The 18,556-nt window shown below is 51.4% G+C and overlaps 1 protein-coding gene across 1 annotated transcript in view; it reads right to left on the bottom strand.

Annotated features, from left to right (window-relative positions):
* The window catches only part of AK7 (adenylate kinase 7), a 61,040-nt gene that overhangs the window by 21,254 nt on the left and 21,230 nt on the right, over positions 1-18,556 (bottom strand). Inside the window, exons 6-12 of the mRNA XM_075531234.1 lie at positions 12,474-12,554; positions 10,733-10,821; positions 9,051-9,141; positions 8,217-8,294; positions 6,530-6,679; positions 2,999-3,127; positions 332-461 (exon numbers count right to left, since the gene is read on the bottom strand). Coding sequence (XP_075387349.1) covers positions 332-461; positions 2,999-3,127; positions 6,530-6,679; positions 8,217-8,294; positions 9,051-9,141; positions 10,733-10,821; positions 12,474-12,554 — 748 coding nt within the window. The remainder of the gene's footprint in view (positions 1-331; positions 462-2,998; positions 3,128-6,529; positions 6,680-8,216; positions 8,295-9,050; positions 9,142-10,732; positions 10,822-12,473; positions 12,555-18,556) is intronic.

Here is an 18,556-nt window from a genome sequence, read left to right as displayed (position 1 = left end):
TTTTATGTTGAGAAAGTGTTTATGAACACAAATCTGACCTTTTTCCCCCTTCTTAACTTAGAAAACGCTGTAATCAGCGATATTCTCCAAGGGTAGCGTGATGAATGGGATTTATTAGCTATTAGTGGATTTTCCGTACTTGTCTTTTGATAGAAGACAGGTGGGCCTTTTATACCCAGAACAAATGGCCACTGTTGGCTGGGCCAGACCGTGCCTATATTTGCATAACCTGCCTTCTACTCCATGCTTTGATAATAAGCAGGTGGGTATTTTACACCCAGAACTGATAGCCCCTGTTGAGGGACCAGCCGTTCCTGTGTGCTCTCGTTACCTGCGTTCTGCTCCATGCTCTCCTTGATGTTGTCTAAGAGCTCCTGTGCATCCTCCATGCTCTCCTCCTCTTCCTCCTCTTCAGTCTCCTCCTCCTCTTCCCCTCCTTCCTTAGGTGCAACAATCATCTCCTGTGTGACACAGGGATGTGCAGATCAGGGGCTCCCCTAACGAATTCACTGCTCAGATACCAACCCCCAGCGAGGGATCCTGGGGCGGGGATGGTAGCTGAAATGGATCGGATGGGTCCTCCAGGCTCAACTTGTGATGTAAATTCTGTGACTACAATCTCATTGGGCAGTAGGTGTCCTTGATATGGTAATGAGGCAGGGTTAGCATAGGGTGAGTCTGAAAGCAATCTATTTATTGATATAAAAGAGTAGAGTGGGAACCAATTACAAGGATCTACATATAACCTCCTCCCTGGGGGATGGAGAGCAGAAAAGTGAGTGAAGGGAGACACCAGACAGGGAAAGGTATGACAAAATAATAATTTATAAATTATCTAGGGTTCATGAGGGAGGGGGAGTGGGAGGGAGGGGAAAAACGAGGAGCTGAGCCAGGGGCTTAAGTGGAGAGCAAATGTTTTGAGATTGATGAGGGAATGAATGTACTAATGTGCTTTAAAAAAGAAAACCACAGAGTGGCAGAATAGATTATTTTTAAAGAAGCAGCATCATGGAGAGCAAACATTTTGAGAATGATGAGGGTAACGAATATACAAGTGTGTTTGATACAATTGATGTATGTATGGATTGTGATAAGAGTTGTATGAGAGCCCCCAATAAAATTATTTTTTTTAAAAGAGCAGAGTAAGCCTAGAGTAGCCAGCAGAGATTGGAGAAGAGAGATGCCAAACCAAGAACCAGAAGCCGAAAAAAGACAAGGACCTTTCCCCGAGCCAACAGAGAGAGGAAGGTGCCCTGAATTCTTCGGATTTCTAGCCTCCTGCACTGTGAGAGAATCCGTCAATAAAGCCATCAGTGCAGGGCTTCGGGGAAACCCACACAGGATCACGAAGACAGCCCCCAGTAGGTTGCCCTCCAGAGACTGTTGGGATGTATGGATCTACAAAGACAAGTGAAGGTGTCCCCACTCCCCCAAGGCTTTTCCCACTGGACTTGAGAAGAACCAGACATTCCTGGGATGATGCCCGAATCGATCAGGATGCAACCCTTTTGTAGGTAAAGGGAGAAAGCTGAGGCTTTCTAATATTCTCAAGTGTTATCGTCTTAGAAATCCACAGGAGCAATTTTACATTGTCCCATGAGGTCGCGATGAGTCGGAATCGACCCAATGCCCATGAGCTTCTGAGTGTGTAGATAAAAGTTGTAATTTGCCAAAGGAAATACATTTTTTTAAATCAAGGCTTAGTAATGGCTTATGGATTTGCATCTCAGAATCTACTTATTAACCACAAGGAGTTAGTCAGTAAGCACACTAACAAGGCCCTGAGAAGCACGCGTCAGGAATGAGACACCTTATCAACTATGGCGCGCACACCGGACTCCATTGCAATGTGAAGCCCAAGGCTGCCCGCCCGGCCCCTCGGACCGTGGGGGAGCCTGGGGGACAGCATGCTGAGTGCATTGAGACACCCCCACGGGGATAAAACATCCCGGACGCACTTTCACGCTAAGGGCTCCATTCTTCGCAGGTGACTAGAGCTGAGTGGCAGAGGGAGAGTAGATCTCAGGGGAGACACGGTGAGCTTGCAGAGGGGAGGGGAAGGCAATGCCCAAAAGAGGGGGATCAGCACAGAAGGATGAAGGCAGGGCAGGCACTGGAGGGGTGCCAGAGAGAAAGCGCACGTGCTCCAGGCAACCAAGGGAAACACTACTGTGTACCCAATCCTGCCACGTAGCCATCTACAGGCGACTGCAGATAAACACACAGGTGAGCAGGTGTGGGGTGGAGGACAGACTACGCCCACGAGCGAGCTCAGCTGGATGGAGGCCGTTTTGACACACGTATACCTCCGTGTGGCACACAGGAAGCAAAGTCATGAACACTTCTTAGCCATAGCCAAACACTCGGAGGGAATGAGTGGCTGGGCCTGGGGGCTCCGGGCCACAGGAGGAGAACGGAGGGCGGAGGGAGAAGAGATGGAAGCGGAGGAGGGGGTGGCTTCATGGAGGCACTGAGCCTCTGTTAGGGGTGATGGAACAATTGTCAACAGAGTAGGAGGGTTGCTCAGCATGGTGAGCGTGTTCAATGTCTCTGAATTGCACATGAAAATAATGCTGGAATAATCAAGATTTTGTGAAGGCATCTTTTGACCCCCAGAAAAAAGAAGTCACTGCATATCCAGAATACAAAGTATCATTTGAACCACAGCTCGAGACAGTCAGTTCCAAGGGCTGCCTTTGGAATGGGCTCCCATGCCAACAGGGAAAGCTGTGTGGGTACCTGTGTGTGCGTGCGTGTGTGCACACGGGCACGTGTGTGCTGTGTGCACTGGTGCATGTGCACGTGCACCTGTACGTGCATGCACATGTGTGCTGTGCTTTCACAACAGGGCTGGTAACAGAAGGCAGAGAAAGCAGCGAGTCTGCCTACAGGGGGAGATGGGCATGGACTTGTCTGGTTCTTTACGGCAAGATGGACAAGGGCGGGGTTCCATCTCTCATCCTTTACAGGGGGACCCCGAGTGCAAGGGCTGCCTTACCAGCTTGGCGATGGCCTCTGAGATGACATCCTTCACCTTGACATGGTGCAGCTTATAGTGTCTGCACAGCTCCATGGCGATGGTGGACTTCCCCACGGCAGGGGGGCCGAGGATGCAGATCTTGATGGGCTGGGGAGAGGACAAGGGGCACTGAGGGCTGGGGACAGCCAGTGAGCAGGCAGGGTGCTATCGGTGGCAGGAGTGAACCCTGTCCCAAAGGTCCTGGAGGTCCTGCAGGCAGATGCCACCCACCTGAGGAGAAGGGACCCGAATCCCTGCCTTCAAACCCATGAACTCAGTTATTTCTATTGTTGCTGTCGCTCTTCATATGGGGAGAACTAGTGTTGTGTGTGGAGCTCTTGTTCCCAACCGTGCACCTGTCTTCTGGTCCCGGTCCCCAGGGAGGTGACAGAGTGCAGTGTGACAACGTGGACCTGTCAGCTTTGGTCGGAGCAGTGAGGAGTGGGTCCTAAACCCCATCACCTCCAAGATACCGAAAGAGCAGTCCGAACACACATTCTCTCTCTCTCTCTCTCTCTCTCTCTCTCTCTCTCTCTCACACACACACACACACACACACACACAGCTACACACATCCACACTCATTCACTCACACAGTCTCACACCCACACACACACCCTCACATTCACATACCTGCCTGCACACACTCACACTTGCCAGTGGCACATTTGCTCACTCTCACCCTCACCCACACGCTCACACATACCGCACACTTACACACTCATTCTCACAATTTACACACACATCCATACCCACATCTCACACGTGCATGTTTGCATTCGATCATACACTCACACTCATGCATGTACACTCACACTTACCCACACACGCACACACATTATGTCTACACCCTAATGGTGAGTCTGCCACCTCATCCAAGTTTCTAAGACTTTGTTCAACACCAGGATGCCAGTGTGTTCTTTGCACTGAGAAGCACGGCTGCCGCCACCATGCCCAGTTCCCTCCACGGCCATGTGCCTGGTCCTACCTGCCAGGAGCAGGCAGGTGTGGGCAGCTGAGCATCATCAGGGCGTGTTTGGCTCTGAGCAGGCCACAGGGAGTGCGGCAAACTGACTGCTCCGTTGGCTGTGAAGGTAGCTTGAACATCTTTCTCCAGAGCAGGGATGCCTTCAGCTTACTACAGGGGCCCAAATGGTGGACGCCATGGCTGAAGACTCCATCTCCTTGGGGCCCGGTTGGTCCTGCCTGCAAGGGCCTCAGTCGTGCTTCCTGTTGGTGTGACTGTCGCTGGAGGTGCGCGTGTTGCTGTGGTGCTGAACAGGCCACTGTGGAACTTACAGACCACGATGAACCAGGAATAAAGGCCTGGTGGTCTGTTTCCAAAATCCAGCCAGTAGAAGCTCTCTGCCTGGATCGCCGCTGTCCCGTCTGTTACATAAGGAACACCACGACCCAGGGCAACCAGCAGCCACATCCTGACAGCTGTAGCTGTCTTGCTAGTCAGGAGCACCGTGTCCCTGCAAAGGGTCTCCCCTCTGATGCCTCCGCCCTGGTGGTGCAGTGAGTTACACATTGGGCTGCAAACCACAGGGCCAGCAGTTCAACCCCACCAGTCACTCCTTGGCAGAAAGATGAGGCCGTCTGCCCCTGTGAAGACCCGCAGTCTTGGAAGCCCTCTAGAGAAGTTCTCCTCTGCCCTGCAAGGTCGCTGTGGGTTGGAAGGGACCTGACACTGAGTGCTCCCATCTTGGAAAGCGGACCGTCCAGGAAAGGCTGTGGGACGGCTCTGCTCCGTGTCCTGGACTGCCATGGAGTGGGGTTGGTGCAGCGTGGGTCCTCCGAGAATAGCTGCCCTGGGTGCCCTGGTGCTGAAAGGGGCCGACGCCCATGTGGCTGAGTGGTGTGTCTCCCGATTCTCCTGGAGGCGTGCTTTTTGAGGGGATGCCATTCTGGGATGCAGTGATGGCCCTATGTTTGCTGTGTAGCAGGCTCCCGTGTGCAATGGCCATCACCACCGTGACGGCCCTTTCCCTCACTCAGGTGCCACTCCCTCCTCCCACCCCTGGGGTACATCCTAAGATCTGGGCCAGGGAAGGGGGTGGGCATTGCCAGGTGTGGGCTCTGCAGGTAGATGGACAGGCCTCCTAGCTGGCTAGTGGGCATCCCTGGCCATCTGTGCAAGCTTGAAGAAGCGGCTTCATCTCTCTGAGCCTCAGTCTCCTTATCTGTAACGTGGAAGGAAGCATGCCAACCTTGATGCTTAAGATGACCTTCAAAGCTCTTGGCCAACAGTAAGAGAGCAAAGTCATACTCAGGCTGCTCCCCTCACCCCCCCAACTCCTGTCCCTGAATGGACCTCAGGCTGTAAAGTACACTCCGCCTCAGCCTTGACTGATGTGTTCGACAGCGACTCTCAATGTTAAAGAGCTTTAAAGCAGGGGTGTCAAACTCAATTAAAACACGGGTCACTTGGTGCAACAGGCAAGTTTCACACTTGGGCCACATCACATTCACAAATTTTGTTAAATTTATATTTTGAAGTGAGGATTCAGGAATATGGATAGGATAATTAAAACACTATATAATTTCTTTTATTTAAACATTTATTTTATTTAATGTATTTATAAAACTAAAATTATTCTTTTTTACCCGAAACTTGCCAGCGCTTTCCTCCTACTAGTCTTCACTTACCTTTTATGGTGTGAAAGGAAAATATAACAAAGTAACTAATAAAAAACACAAAATGTTGGACAGCTGACAAAGTGGTGCACAATCGTCACGGCTTCCCTCTAGCAATGGGAACTAGCGCTGCCACTAGGGATGATTCATAACAGCACAACCCAGAGCGCTCCTTTTAACCTTTTGGCTATTGGGATCTATTTATATGACGTGACACTGAGCATGGCAGACATCTCGCTTCCAAACATCGCCGGAACTGAAGGCAGCGTGTTTATACACGTCCACAGGCCCCCCCAGGAAAGGCACCGGGCCACGTGTAGGCTGGTCTTCAGTAGTTAAAGGGTTAATAAGAGAATTGTGCGTACGGTATTGCCTCGATCTCCCCTAAGTGCTATTTTCTTCATAACAATTGTTTCTATTTTCATTTTATTTCAGAGCATCATGGGCCACAAAAAAATTACCTCAGGGGCTGCATGCGGCCCGCAGGCCACCAGTTTGACACCCCTGTTTTAAAGGATACCCAGTTGACTGACATAAAAATACACGTAGATTGTTAGAACTGGACACACTAGTCAATGTGGCAAGAGGATTTCAAATTTGGAGGTTTGAAAACAGAGAGTACTGGGGGAACATAAGGAGGGAGTGGAATAAGGGGTGGTCGGGGTGGGCATGGCGATCAATTACATGAAACAGAACGTGTATGACTTGTTGAATGACAAATTGATTTGCTCTGGAAACCTTCCCACGGTTCACTGTACAGTTGTTTTTTTAAAGAAACTGCGTCTTTAATCAGTTAAGCCATGCTCAATGGTTGGCTCATTTTCCCTTCTACTAGAAAGGTAAGGGGGGGGGGGGCGGAGTCGCAGTTACCAGTAGTCCTCTGCTCTGCTTGTACTCTTTGAGGACGTTGGTGATATTCTCCACAAATCCGTTTTGGGCAACCCATCGTATGTTAAAATTCTCCTTCACATAGACCGCTTCCATCCTCAGGTTGACCAATAGGTGGTCAAGAAATTCTTGCTAAGAGAAAAAGAAAAATTAGACAGGCCTTCCTCTCCCCCTTTGTTTTCTCTTCTCTTTTCACGTTGACTGTTGTAGCAACCACCATCCCTAGTCCCTCAAGAAAAATCTCCTGGACCCAGTCAACACAAGCAGCCCAGCGTGATATCCTGCATTTGCAGAACACCCACTGGGATGCCGGGACACTTTCTGGGCTCTCCTCACACCGATCTCTTTCCACGGCTCGTGGGCAGAAGAGCAGCCCAGAAAGAAGCAAGGAGGCCCGGAAAGACGAGCTAAATCTTCCTGTTTCCTTCTCAAAGCTCCATCTGGTTTTCAGTACATGTGCAGCTCCGCGGTTCACGAAGACAGAGAATGGGGTTCAGGCCGCCTTCTGACCAACCCCCGCCCACTCGCCCTACCCTTCAGCAAGGCTGGGACACGGCAGCCAGCACACGTATGTGATGGTCCCCAGGATGATCCGGTCCTGAAACAAGACCGAAGAGCCCAAGCGGCAGTGAGGCCACCATTTGCCTCCGTGGTGAGGCCCGGGCAGGGCCTCGGGGGCAGGTGGCCAGCAAGGACAAAGCCCAGCGCTTCTGCAGCACTTTCAAAGAGCTTTCGCTGCTTTCAAACGCAGGTCCTGACCGGTGTTGAAGCTTCCTCAGGGAGGAAACCCCATGGCTACAGGAAGAGAAGGGAAGTCGCCTCAGGATAGGAAGGCCGGCCCAGCTCCCAGACCGGAAGAGCCAGCGGTGGACGGAAAGGCAGGCACTCTGATTTCCGGGCGTCCTAGTGGCATCTTGTGGTTCAAGCGTGTGGCTGCAGTTTGAACACCCCACTCCCACCCCCACCCCTGCGGCTCCTTGGGAGAAGAATGTGACCGTCCCTTCCTGGGATGATTTTACAGCCTCGTAACCTTCCGGGGCAGTTCTGTTGGCCTGATGGCGTGGGTTTGGTTTTTCTCGTTTAGTCTGATGCCAAGGAGCCCGGGCGGTTCCACAGGGAAGGGCTCCGCTGCTACTGCAGAGGCCGCGGGTTCAAAGCCCACCAGCGGCTCCAAGGAAGCGGGAAAGAGATGTGCAGTCGGGATCCCTGTGGGGCAGTTCTACTCTGTGCTCCAGGGTCTCTGTGGGTCTGAACTGATTCAGCTGCAGGGGGTTTTGTTTTTGTTGAAGGTTGTCCGTTGGAGCCCCCCAGCTGATCCTGTCAGGGAGAGGAGGCAGCGAGCCTGCAATGGTAACAGGAGTGATTTTTCTTAGTTTATCCTGACCCAAGGCGCCCTGGTGGTGCAAGTCAAGCACTCGGTTGATAACTGAGGACCGTGGTTCGAGCCCCACCAGTGGCTCCGAGGGGAAAAGATGGGGCTCTCAGCTTCCATGGAGAGTAGAGGCAAGGAAGCCCCTCAGGGCAGTTCTGCTCCGTCCTGCAGGGCAGCTATGAGTCTCAATCAACGCAGAGGCACAAAACCACAGTCACTCCCAATTCCATAAGGACCAACATGCTTAGAAAGAAAAAAAGAAGGGGAGGAGCCGATCACAGCCTCTTCAGTACTGACCGTCAAGTCCTTGGTTAGGAAAGCGTTTTCCTTCTGTAACTTCTGGATCTTCCCGGGGCCAGTGTTTTTACTGATGCACTGTTACGAGAAACACAGAACTATCGTTTGCCTTACCTGCAAGGATGCAGCTAAATGCAGGCCTACCTGAGTCTCAAAAGTGCTAACAGCAGGAATACACGCAAAATCTAGCACAATGACACGGCAGGGGTTCCTTCACTGATTTACCACCCCCACCCCCCGTGTTCTCTTCCCCCCACAAAAAATGTTGGGTTTTTCTTCTTCCCCTTAATGTTACTCATTTTGCTGTTGCTGTTGGAGGTATATGCAGCAACCCCCCAGCCCTGTCCAGAGGGACCACTTAGGGACACCCAGGGAGGTCATTCCTCAAGCTGTGTGACCATCCTCACCTGTCTCTTCGGAAGTTGCCTCCCTCATTAACATAGACTTGCTGCCCCTCCCCCAAAGTTCCCATCTGGCCTTTTGAGTTGCCACTGTCAATCTGCTTCCACAGACATGGTTCTTAAAAGAGCCCCTTGCTTAAGGCAGCAGGCTCCTTTCCACTAGTCAGGCTTATCTATGAGTGTGTGTGTGTGTGTGTGTGTGTGTGTCTGAGGTGGGGCGGGAACCCCTTGAGGCGCCCACAGTGGTCTTCTCTGCTCCCCACCATGCAGGTCTTGCTGGGTGCAGGCTGGCTGCGCCCAGTCCCTCTGCACCATCCAGCCTGACTTCACGGTGCTGCTCTTGGCTGCGCCTCACAGAGGCTGTGGTTTTTCACATGGCAGTGTTTCAACAACCCAAGGTTTGCTCTCGGCCCCCGGGGTCGCATCCCCATACCTTAACGATGTCTTCCAGGGTGTGAACAGACTCGTCCACAGCCAGCAGGTAGTGGAGCTTCGGCACGTGGTCGATTATGTTCTGTATCACTCTGCAAACCAGCACAGAGTCACGAGGGAAGAAGGCAGGCGACAGAGAGACCCCCAGCAGGCAGAGGGGTGGCCCTGCCCGCTGCATCCCCCAGGGGAGCAGGCTGGAGGACCGAAAGCTGAGTGGACAGTAGCTAGCGGCAAGGCAGAAGTGCCAGAACTGGAAGACAGACCATGGGGCCCTGTATCCCATCCTCTCTTTGGGGTAACGTGCTGTCTCCCAAAATGAGAAGTCCCACATGGGGGGACTCGGCTTTAGGGAGCAGCTGCCCGCCCGCCATTGGCTCAGCTGAGTGTCGCAAGCTTTGGGACACTGGGGTTCAACCCAGCAAGTAACAGATTCGAAGCAGCTGTCACCCTTGCCCGGTATGCTAACTGGGCTGGGCCCCAGATTCTCGGTTGTGACAGCATGTCTGCACCCAGCCATGCGAACGGCTTCCCACGGGGTGGTATCTCCTTCAAGCCTCACAGCAGCATGAGCTCGCCAGCAGGTTCTGGCACACGGCGACCCAAGCGCAACAGATGGAAACACGGCCTGGTCCTGCACCATCCCCACTAGCGTTCTGTCTGAGCCATCTGTCTCGCCGAGGCCCTGCCTTTTGGATCTGCCCCTCTCCTTCACCACGCACACTGTCCTTCTCCAAGGACTGGCACCTCCTGATCACGTGGCCAAGATCCCGCCATCCGCACCTCCAGGCGCATTCTGACCGGACGTCTGCCACGACCCGCTTGTTCCTTCTTCTGACTGGCTGCGCTCACCGCTCACCAACGACAATGTCTTAGGTCGTTGCGATAACCACCCTCGGGCCCCCTCCGTCCTGTGTGGCACTGCGGGGGCTTGCTATGGCTGTTGTCCCGGAAGCCCTGCTGCAGCTGCCAGTTCAAATTCCAGCCACGTCACCCATGGTGGGCAGGTTTCCGTGGAGCTTTTAAGACTAAGGCAGACTAGACTAGGAAGGGACACTTAGTGACTGACTTCTGACCACGAACCCTGGAAAGCCCCACGGACCATGGTGGGTTGTCCCAGCGAGGGCTGGGAGGTGGTGCCCTGGTGGAAGGTTCGCAGAACGCACCAGGAAGACGGTGCGGGGCCCGCCTGCTGCATGGCCTCTAACAGGGCTCTTGTCCCCATTTTGCAAACGATGGGCCATGAGTGAGCCAGCTCATTGAGCAGGTGTTTAAGTGTGCTTCTTCTGGGAAGGAGGAGGGCTCAGGACCTGCCTAGAACTCAGGATCGAGATGCACTGTGAAGGTAAAAAACTGTCAGTTGTCCAAAAAATAAAATAGCTTCTCTTGTTCAGAGTTCAGATTGCAGCTGGTGGGACCTGGACACGCCGTCCCAACAAAGCACGTGTCGAGCTTTCTCTTCTGCAGCATCACAGGGCCAGCTCTTCAGCAGGAACCTAGGGGCAGCACCTGAGCGAGGCATCACGACCCAGGGTGCTTTTCAAGGCGGTACCCTATCTCATCAGGTGGACAGTGGACCCGACCTCAGCGGTGAGTGTACAGGGGAGGGTCTTAGCACTGTGGCCTGGCCAGTGCCCACTTGGTACGGAAACACATCAATCAATGACCTCCCGGGAGCGAGCTCACCCTGCTAAGTCATTCACGTGGATTGTTGGGATGATATTCGATCCATCGCCAAAAACGGATAATGCAGGGACCTCGCCCAGCCAGGCGGTCTGAAAGGAAGAGGAAAAGTATGCATCCCTCCGAGGACCCTAGAAGGCCCACCGCTCCCTCAGCCCGCTGCACACAGGCATACTGCCACAGACGTACAACGAGCCAGCGACCTGCTGGAGGGGTGGTCTCCGAGAGACACCATAAAGACCAGCAGTCTGTTCCATCCTAGTAAAAGACAGAGGTCCAGCCTCAGGACTGGAACGCTTTCAGAAATGGATCACCAGACTCACTGTCTCTAGGACTGTGCGTGTGCTCTCAACATAGAGAGCATTAATTCTTGACTTTACTTTTCAGAAGAACAAGGCCAGTGTGTGTGGGGGGGGGCGGGTGATGGGGGAGAGGAACATAATTAGCATCAGGTCGTGGATATAATGCTCAGGAGTCTATACCAGTGGTCCATGCTGGGCCTGAACCTGAGCCTTTATCTTCAGGGCCCAAATCGCTGCCTTTGCACTTCCTTTAAGTATTTCAGAACCAAGTAGACGTATGGACCACTAAGTAGTGATATGCCAAGTACTAGCTTGTTTTTAAAGAATGAAGGAGGTAGGGATGGAGGTCAGAGGGAGGTCACAGGACACTGTGGAGTCTTGAAAGCCAGCTTGGACTGTGGGAGCCACTGGGTTGGGTTTTCAGCCATCAGGGGTGGGGGGCAGAGAACCAAATGATGTGCTGTTGTCACTTCCTGAAGGACTGGCAGGAGGTGGAGCCTCACTGTGTGTCCCCCTCCCCAAGAAGTCATGATAGCTGGCCTAGTAGCCCAGGCACGAGTTGGGTCCGCTGAGGCTGGGACAGAAGGGAGCTCTTGAGGAGGTTGACTCTGTGGGAGTTGGAGGCTTTGTGAGGGGTCGAAAGAAGAGGGTCGGGTCCTGGCTGGTGCTGCTGGTGGAGTGTGGCCCCTTTTTCTGAGATGGAGCCCTGGAAGAGGAGCAGTCTGGGAGTCACTGTCGGCATCGTCTTGGTTTGTGGAAGGCATCGAACGAGAGGTGGTGAGTGGGCATTAAGTCAATCTAGGAGTTAGAACTCAGGAGAGAGAGGCAGGCTGAGGGCCCAAGCTTTAGAGTCATTGGCAGCAGCCATGGGAATGAGCAAAGCGGTCCTAGGGGAGAGTTTAGTGGGAGAAGACAGAGGGCTGACAGTGCCAACTCTCACTGGTCAGCTAGGGCAGAGGAGCTGAGCACGCGAGGGTGCTCTGTAGTACTTCCTGTGCAGCTGTCCTCGCTCGCCGCTGAAAAACCAGCACGCAGCCCAGGAACCCGCTTTCGACGGCATGGCCCCTCTAACGGTACAACGTGAGGGCAAAATTCTTAGAAGCACTGTTTCATTCTCACCATCTCCAGTTCCCTTCTCCTTGTTCCCCACCCCACAGCCCAGTAAGCTCCACAGGGGTAGGGACTGGCCGAGGAGCTTCACAGAGTACATGGGAAAATGGAATGAAAAGGGAGTGGGATTTCCCCACAAACTCTTTGTACTTCACGGTACCCCCTGAGAACCCACAACCGTTCTTGGTGCCTGGAATCACCTGGCGCACGATCCATACGTGTCTCACTAAGGATTTTCTCCACTGCTCTGAACCTGGTGGATCTGACTTCTAACCGTCACGTTCTGCTGCCCTCCCGCCCGGGGCATGTCTAGGGTCAGCCAGAAGGCCTACCTTAAAAAACGTGTGCAAGATGCCGCCTTCCATGCCATACTGAAGCCCAGCAGCAACCACGTAAGTTGCAAGTTTCTTGTTCTGTTAAATAAAACGCAGGAAAGCGCTGAGGACCACTCATTACGTACAACGAGGTTGTTATCAGTCGTTAAAAGGAGTGCTCTAGGGGATGCTCATCAACTCTCCCAGGCCACTCAGGTGTTGTCCAGGCCAGGTACAATAGGTAGTTTTACACAAATGTCGCATGCACTGTTGCAGACCGCAACCGCTCTGCATGTTAGTTTCCTCTGGCCAGTATCCGCATTGTATGGGCATGCGTATTGGTTTCTTCAACACCTTTTGTGCAGAATACATGTTCCCCATCCCACCCCCCACCCCAAAGGAGGGTGAGCACCACTACCACACAGCTCAGGGTTGCGTCTGACGTCTATGGCAACTGAGGCAGGCCTCTTCATGCAATCAAACCTCAACCTCAACCTCACTGGCTCAGGATGGCAGAATGTGGCTTTCTGAGCCAGGAACTGTTGATGGGAGTAGAAAGCCTCGTCTTTGTCCCACAGAGCGACTAATAGTCTGGAACGATTGGCCTGTGGTTGCCAACCCAAAGGGCAACCCACTACACCACCAAGGTGTAATCCGATCCAGGGTCGGTTGGTTGTTGTGAAAGCGTAATACTTGTTGGTGCTGGGCTGGGCCATGGATGGGAAAGCGAGCTGGAGCATAGGCCCTTCCAGACGAGCCGGGAGGTACCTCGGAGGGGAGGAGACAGATACAAGCGCAAGGAGCCTGGTGATGGGCCCTACTGCACGGAATTTAATTGGCACGGAGTATCCCCTTCACCCGAGAAAGGTCGTTTAGGCACTGAGCTCATTTTCCTCAATATCTCAAGTACTTCTAAAGGTGCTACATCGCAGAGAAATAGGATTTCCGGGAGGCTGAAAAGGTTGAGGCACAGAAAATCTCTGGCCACTGACCTGTCTCCCTTGACGGCTCTCTTCCGCGTGCCCCGGTTTCTGAGTTAAATTGTGCCCCTCATAAGCATGTGTCAGCTTGGGTAGGCCACGATTCTCAGTGTTCTGGATCGATCGATGCTCCATGTCGTGACCGGATGTCATCATCCGAAATATTTCAACCCCTAGCCTAGTCTAGGGGGTTCACGGAAGACCTGTCTCAAAGGGCCTTTGTTCCCACCCCACAGACGAGGCGTCTGCTCCCACGGCGAGGGACAGCCGCAGAAACCCTAAGCAGCAGTTCCATTCTGGATCACAGGATCACTTTAAATCAGAAACAACTTGATGGCAGCGGGTGTCAGTGGTTATGATTTAATGAGATCAGTTTAGAGGCAGTTATGTTAATGAGGCAAGGTACAATCTATAGGACAAAGTTGTATCTTATAACTTCACGCCATACAATTCAATCCTACTTAAAAGAGGTCTCAAATCATCACCACATCATCTATTTTTAGAATAGTCTCTTCTTTCTTGTACCCATTGCTATTAGCTGCCCGTTCCCCCAACCTCCCCTGCCACACCCCCAAGAAACCATGAATCCAGTTACTGCCTCTAGAGCCAATCTCTTTTGAGATATAAGAGAGAGTAAATAATTGAGCGGAGATCAGAGGGGCCTACTACCACTAAGAAGAGAGAGCAGGGCTCACGGCCAAGATCATGAACCCAGCTCTACCCTACAAACCCGGCTAGACCGGAGCATGTACACTGGTAAAGACAAGAGCTCTTGACACGCAGAATCCAGGACAGATCAACCCCTCAGGAACAGAAATGGGAGTAGAGATACCATGAGGGTAGGGAAATGGTGGGAAGTGAAGGCGGAGAAAAGTGGGAACCGATGGCAATGATCAACATTAACCCCGATCCCCCAAGGGGAAGAACAACAGAAACGTGGGTGAAAGGAGGTAGCGAGCGGTTTAAGCTATGAAAATAATAATAATTTCTAATTTATCAAGGGTTCACGGGGTGGGAGGGTGGGGGGTGGAGGGAAAAAAGAGGAGCTGATACCAAGGGCTCAAGTAGAATGAAAACGATGATGGCAACATATGTACAAATGGGCTTGATACAATGGATGTTATAAGAGGCCCTGATAAAATGATCTCTTAATAAAAAATTTAAAACCATAAGAAGCAGTTCTACTCTGTCCTATGGGGCTGCTGTGAGTTGGAATTGACTTGATGGTCGTGAGTTTGAGGGGGAGGGGGAAGGACAAATTTTAAAGTGAAAATTTGACTGCATCATTTAGCTTATAGGACAGATTTAATTAATGCTTTTTTAACAACAACAAAGGTATTGAGAAGCTGCCTCTCCATCTTGGACTGGCACTCACTATGCCTTGCCCTCGTTTGTACTTATATGTCCAAACCCCACAAGAGACACAAATCACCAACTAATCAGGGATTTTGGGGGGTGAGGGGGCAATGTCAATGAAATCCTGTAGGTCTAGAAATTTGAACGGGAAGGCATTTACATCATCTTGTCTTGCACCTTTTCTACTTCTGTAATTAGTGACAGTCTCCGAAAGCCACAGGGTCAATTCTGCCTTGTCCTAGAGATCAGAATGGACTCGGTCGCAGGTGTGCGTGAGCCAGCTCTTTTGTTTGATTTGTTTAGTTCAATCCCACACGTCAGATGTTCAAATCAGCTCCAGCATGTGTCCACACTGGAGGCATATCACTCACTGGCCCTCAGTCTGCTCCACATGGTTTCCTAGGCCAGGCCTTTCCTCCCTGCAGAGGAGAGGCTGGTGGGTCCCAACTACCGACCCTCCAGGGAGTAGCCACTGCCCTCCCGCCCCCAGGGTTCCTTAGATGGGAGCACTGTTTGTCATGCTGTGGTGAGAGGAAGCATTCAGACCGCTCCCACTGTAACAATCTCTGAGACCACTAGGTGTCACCTTAGAACTAGGATTGCGAGCTGTAAGACACCCCCCCCTCCCCCCCACCAATAAAATGGTTTCTAGATATAAAAATTAAAAAAAACCATAATTGCACACCACTCCCCGCCTGTCATCCACCTAAGGGGATAAGGTAGTGGGACTTCCGAGTGGGGGGCGGCGGATGCCCCCCTCCGCAGCCTGCCTGCTGAACCAGCAAAACTCCCAGGGGCAGGACCTGCCCTTGGAAGGAAGGCCCACCTGCTGGACAGCCCAAGGGCTATGGCACTGGCCCGCAGATTAGGTCCTTCTAAAGCTAAGACGCTGTGACCTTTCTCCACCTTGAGAACCTGAAACTCCTTACCAATTGCTGGGAGCAGTAGACACGCTAATCTCTGATTTTAAATCAGGATAGCTTATGAAGACCCGTTGAAATCTATAGTGGTTTGAAAAAAACAGAATCCCATCAGTGGGCCCTAGTGGCATAGTGGGTTAAGTGTTAGACTGCTAACTGCAAGGTCAGCTGTTCAAATCCACCAGCTGCTCCGTGGAAGAAAGATGAGGCTTTCTGCTCCTGTAAAGATTTACAGCCTCGGCAGTTACATGTCTGATAGTGGGCACGCTAGGGGGAGACCCAAATGGAAAATATGCACAGTATTATGTTCCTAACTCGGACCTTTGGACCTAGTTTCTAGCCTGCCCCTGGTGACCCAGGAGGACCCGAATTGGAAGCCGCACTCATTGAATTGGACTTCACCTTAACCTCACTTGTAGCAGAACCAAGGAACTAAAATAGTCCCAGAACTTTAACCTGAAATGCCCTTGTAGGAGAAGCCGCTATCCCAGGTTAGGGAGTTGGTGGTCGTTAGACTTTGGGTGGGTTCAGGCCTATTTCTTTCAAGATGTGCAATGAATAACGATTGGGAGCAACATATATTTCTGTTTCACTCCCTCTCTGTCTTTCTGTGGCAGGTATTAATTGTCTATGGCGCATGGTTCTGCCTTCATGAGCAAGTGCCTTATCCCCAGCCCCCACGACTTGGGTAGCTAGTGACGAGTCACCCAAGTTTTGAAGATGTACAAGTTAAGAATTCATGAATTGGAATCTAAAAACATGTCCTACACACATAGGAATTCCTTTGCTCAACAGTGTTTTATCATTGCCTACATCAGTGTTATTATCTAGTCAATGGGGATGATTTATGATGTACCACAACAAAACAATAATGAAATCTCTAAAAGTAGACAGGGACATATAAAAGCCATGGGTACGTGAGCAGATTTGAGTTTTCACTTGATCATAGGCCTAATGTAAGAACAATTAGTTCTGGTGGCATGGCCATGCTGATCCTCAGCCTCATGAAGAGATCGTGGAAGATATGAGGGCCATAGCAAAGTGTGGTGGTGAAGGAATCAGATGGTGCACATCTATCAGGAAAACATGATGTCTGAGGTCTTAAAGTCTTGTCTCAAAACAAGCAGCCATCTGAGTAAGGAGTCAGCTAAGTCCACACAGAAGAAGCACACCAACCTGTGTGATCCCAGGATTATAAACAATAAGATTCAAACCCCGAGGAGGGAACAGTACCAGGGCTTAAATTCTAAACACCAAGCTTGTGGAATGCTATGGATGATAGAGAAAACCCAAAATCCATTTTCAGGGTTCCTGTGTGGATTGAGCCCCTGCTGAATCCCCACTGTCCATAGACTAGGAATATGGTCTACCTTCTGTCAGATGTAGAGCACAGTCAGTGGATTTGGGCAGCTGAACTTAGCCTGGAATGTAACACCATGTCACTAGTTTCCCTTTGGACCCACTTTGAATGTATTCTAAATTTTTAGTATTATCTACTTTCTCTTAGATTGGAGTCTTTCGGTTTTATGTGGCCATTGTTGCTGGGTCTTCTCTTTGTTGTTGTTGTTGGGTTTTTTTTGTCCTTGTTTTGGATGTATTCCTGTATAGGGAAGTTGGGATGGTTGATTTATAGACAGTAAGTAGCTGGATCAATGATTGCCTTGAGGGCACAGAAGGGGAAAGTGGGGGGAGTGAGAGGAGTGGGGAGTCATCATCTTGAGTACAAAACAGAAGAAAAGGTTCCAAGGTTGGTTGGGGTGGTGCTTGAATAACCCTTCTTGATAGGATCAAGCTATTGATTAATTGTATGATATGTCAATTATAGCTCAATAAACTATTTTAAATATACATTTATAGCCTCGGAAGTACGAAGAAGCTGTTCCACCCTGTCCTTTAGGGTCACTGAGTTGGAACTGGCTTGGGGGCAGTCAGTTTGGTCTATCTGATGGGTGCAATTCCAGGATGCTGCTGTTCCCTGCCCTAGAGAGGTCGGTCACTTCTGGGTCGTCACAGTGGGGCCAGCTGTGGGATCCTTCCTTCCCTTCCTCTCCTCTCACCATTTGGTCACTCTCTTTCTAGACCACTCACTACGGAGTCTTTGACTATGCAAAAGGTTAAGAAGTCCCTCCTGGCTGAAAGGTTGGTGGTTCGAACCCATGCCAAAGCACCTTGGAAGCAAAGACTGGTGGTGTGCTTCCACAACCCCAGGGAACAGTTCTGCTCTGCACCCAGGGCCGGGACCCCCAAGAGTGAGAATGGACCGGCAGCAGCCGACCCCGAGTCACAGTCCAGGGGCTGCTCCTCTAGGACAGAGCAGTTCTGAGTCTGTGCATCTTTACAGAAGCAGACAGCCTCACGTGTCTCCGAAGGAGAGGTTAGTGGGTCTGAACTGCTGACCTTGTGGTTAGCAGCCCAATGAGTAATCCACCATGCCACCATGGTTCATTACAGATAGGTCTCCTAAGCTACCGTGGTGAGTCCGAACTGCCAGTACGCAAGTCAGCAGCCAAGCAATTAACTAGTGCACCAAAGAAGTTCCTTGCGTGCACATTTCCCTCAACAACAGAGTGAAAAGCAAGCGGCCATCTAGCTCAGAAGCAACAAAGCCCACACGGAAGAACACACCAGTCTGCGTGATCCCGAGGTGCTGAAGGGATCAGTTATCATGCATCAAAGAACAAAAAATGATATCATTGTGGGTTCACCTCCCTGATATGATCGCTGAAGACAAATGGGTGCATAAGCAAAGGCGGTGAAAAAAGCTGATGGTGCCCGGCTATCAAAAGACACAGCATCTGGGGTCTTAAAGGCTTGAAGGTAAACAAGCGGCCATCTAGCTCAAAAG

The sequence above is a fragment of the Tenrec ecaudatus genome, chromosome 14 (assembly GCF_050624435.1).
Source record: "Tenrec ecaudatus isolate mTenEca1 chromosome 14, mTenEca1.hap1, whole genome shotgun sequence".
Lineage (NCBI taxonomy): Eukaryota > Metazoa > Chordata > Mammalia > Afrosoricida > Tenrecidae > Tenrec > Tenrec ecaudatus.
This window is presented reverse-complemented; position numbering and strand designations above follow the sequence as displayed.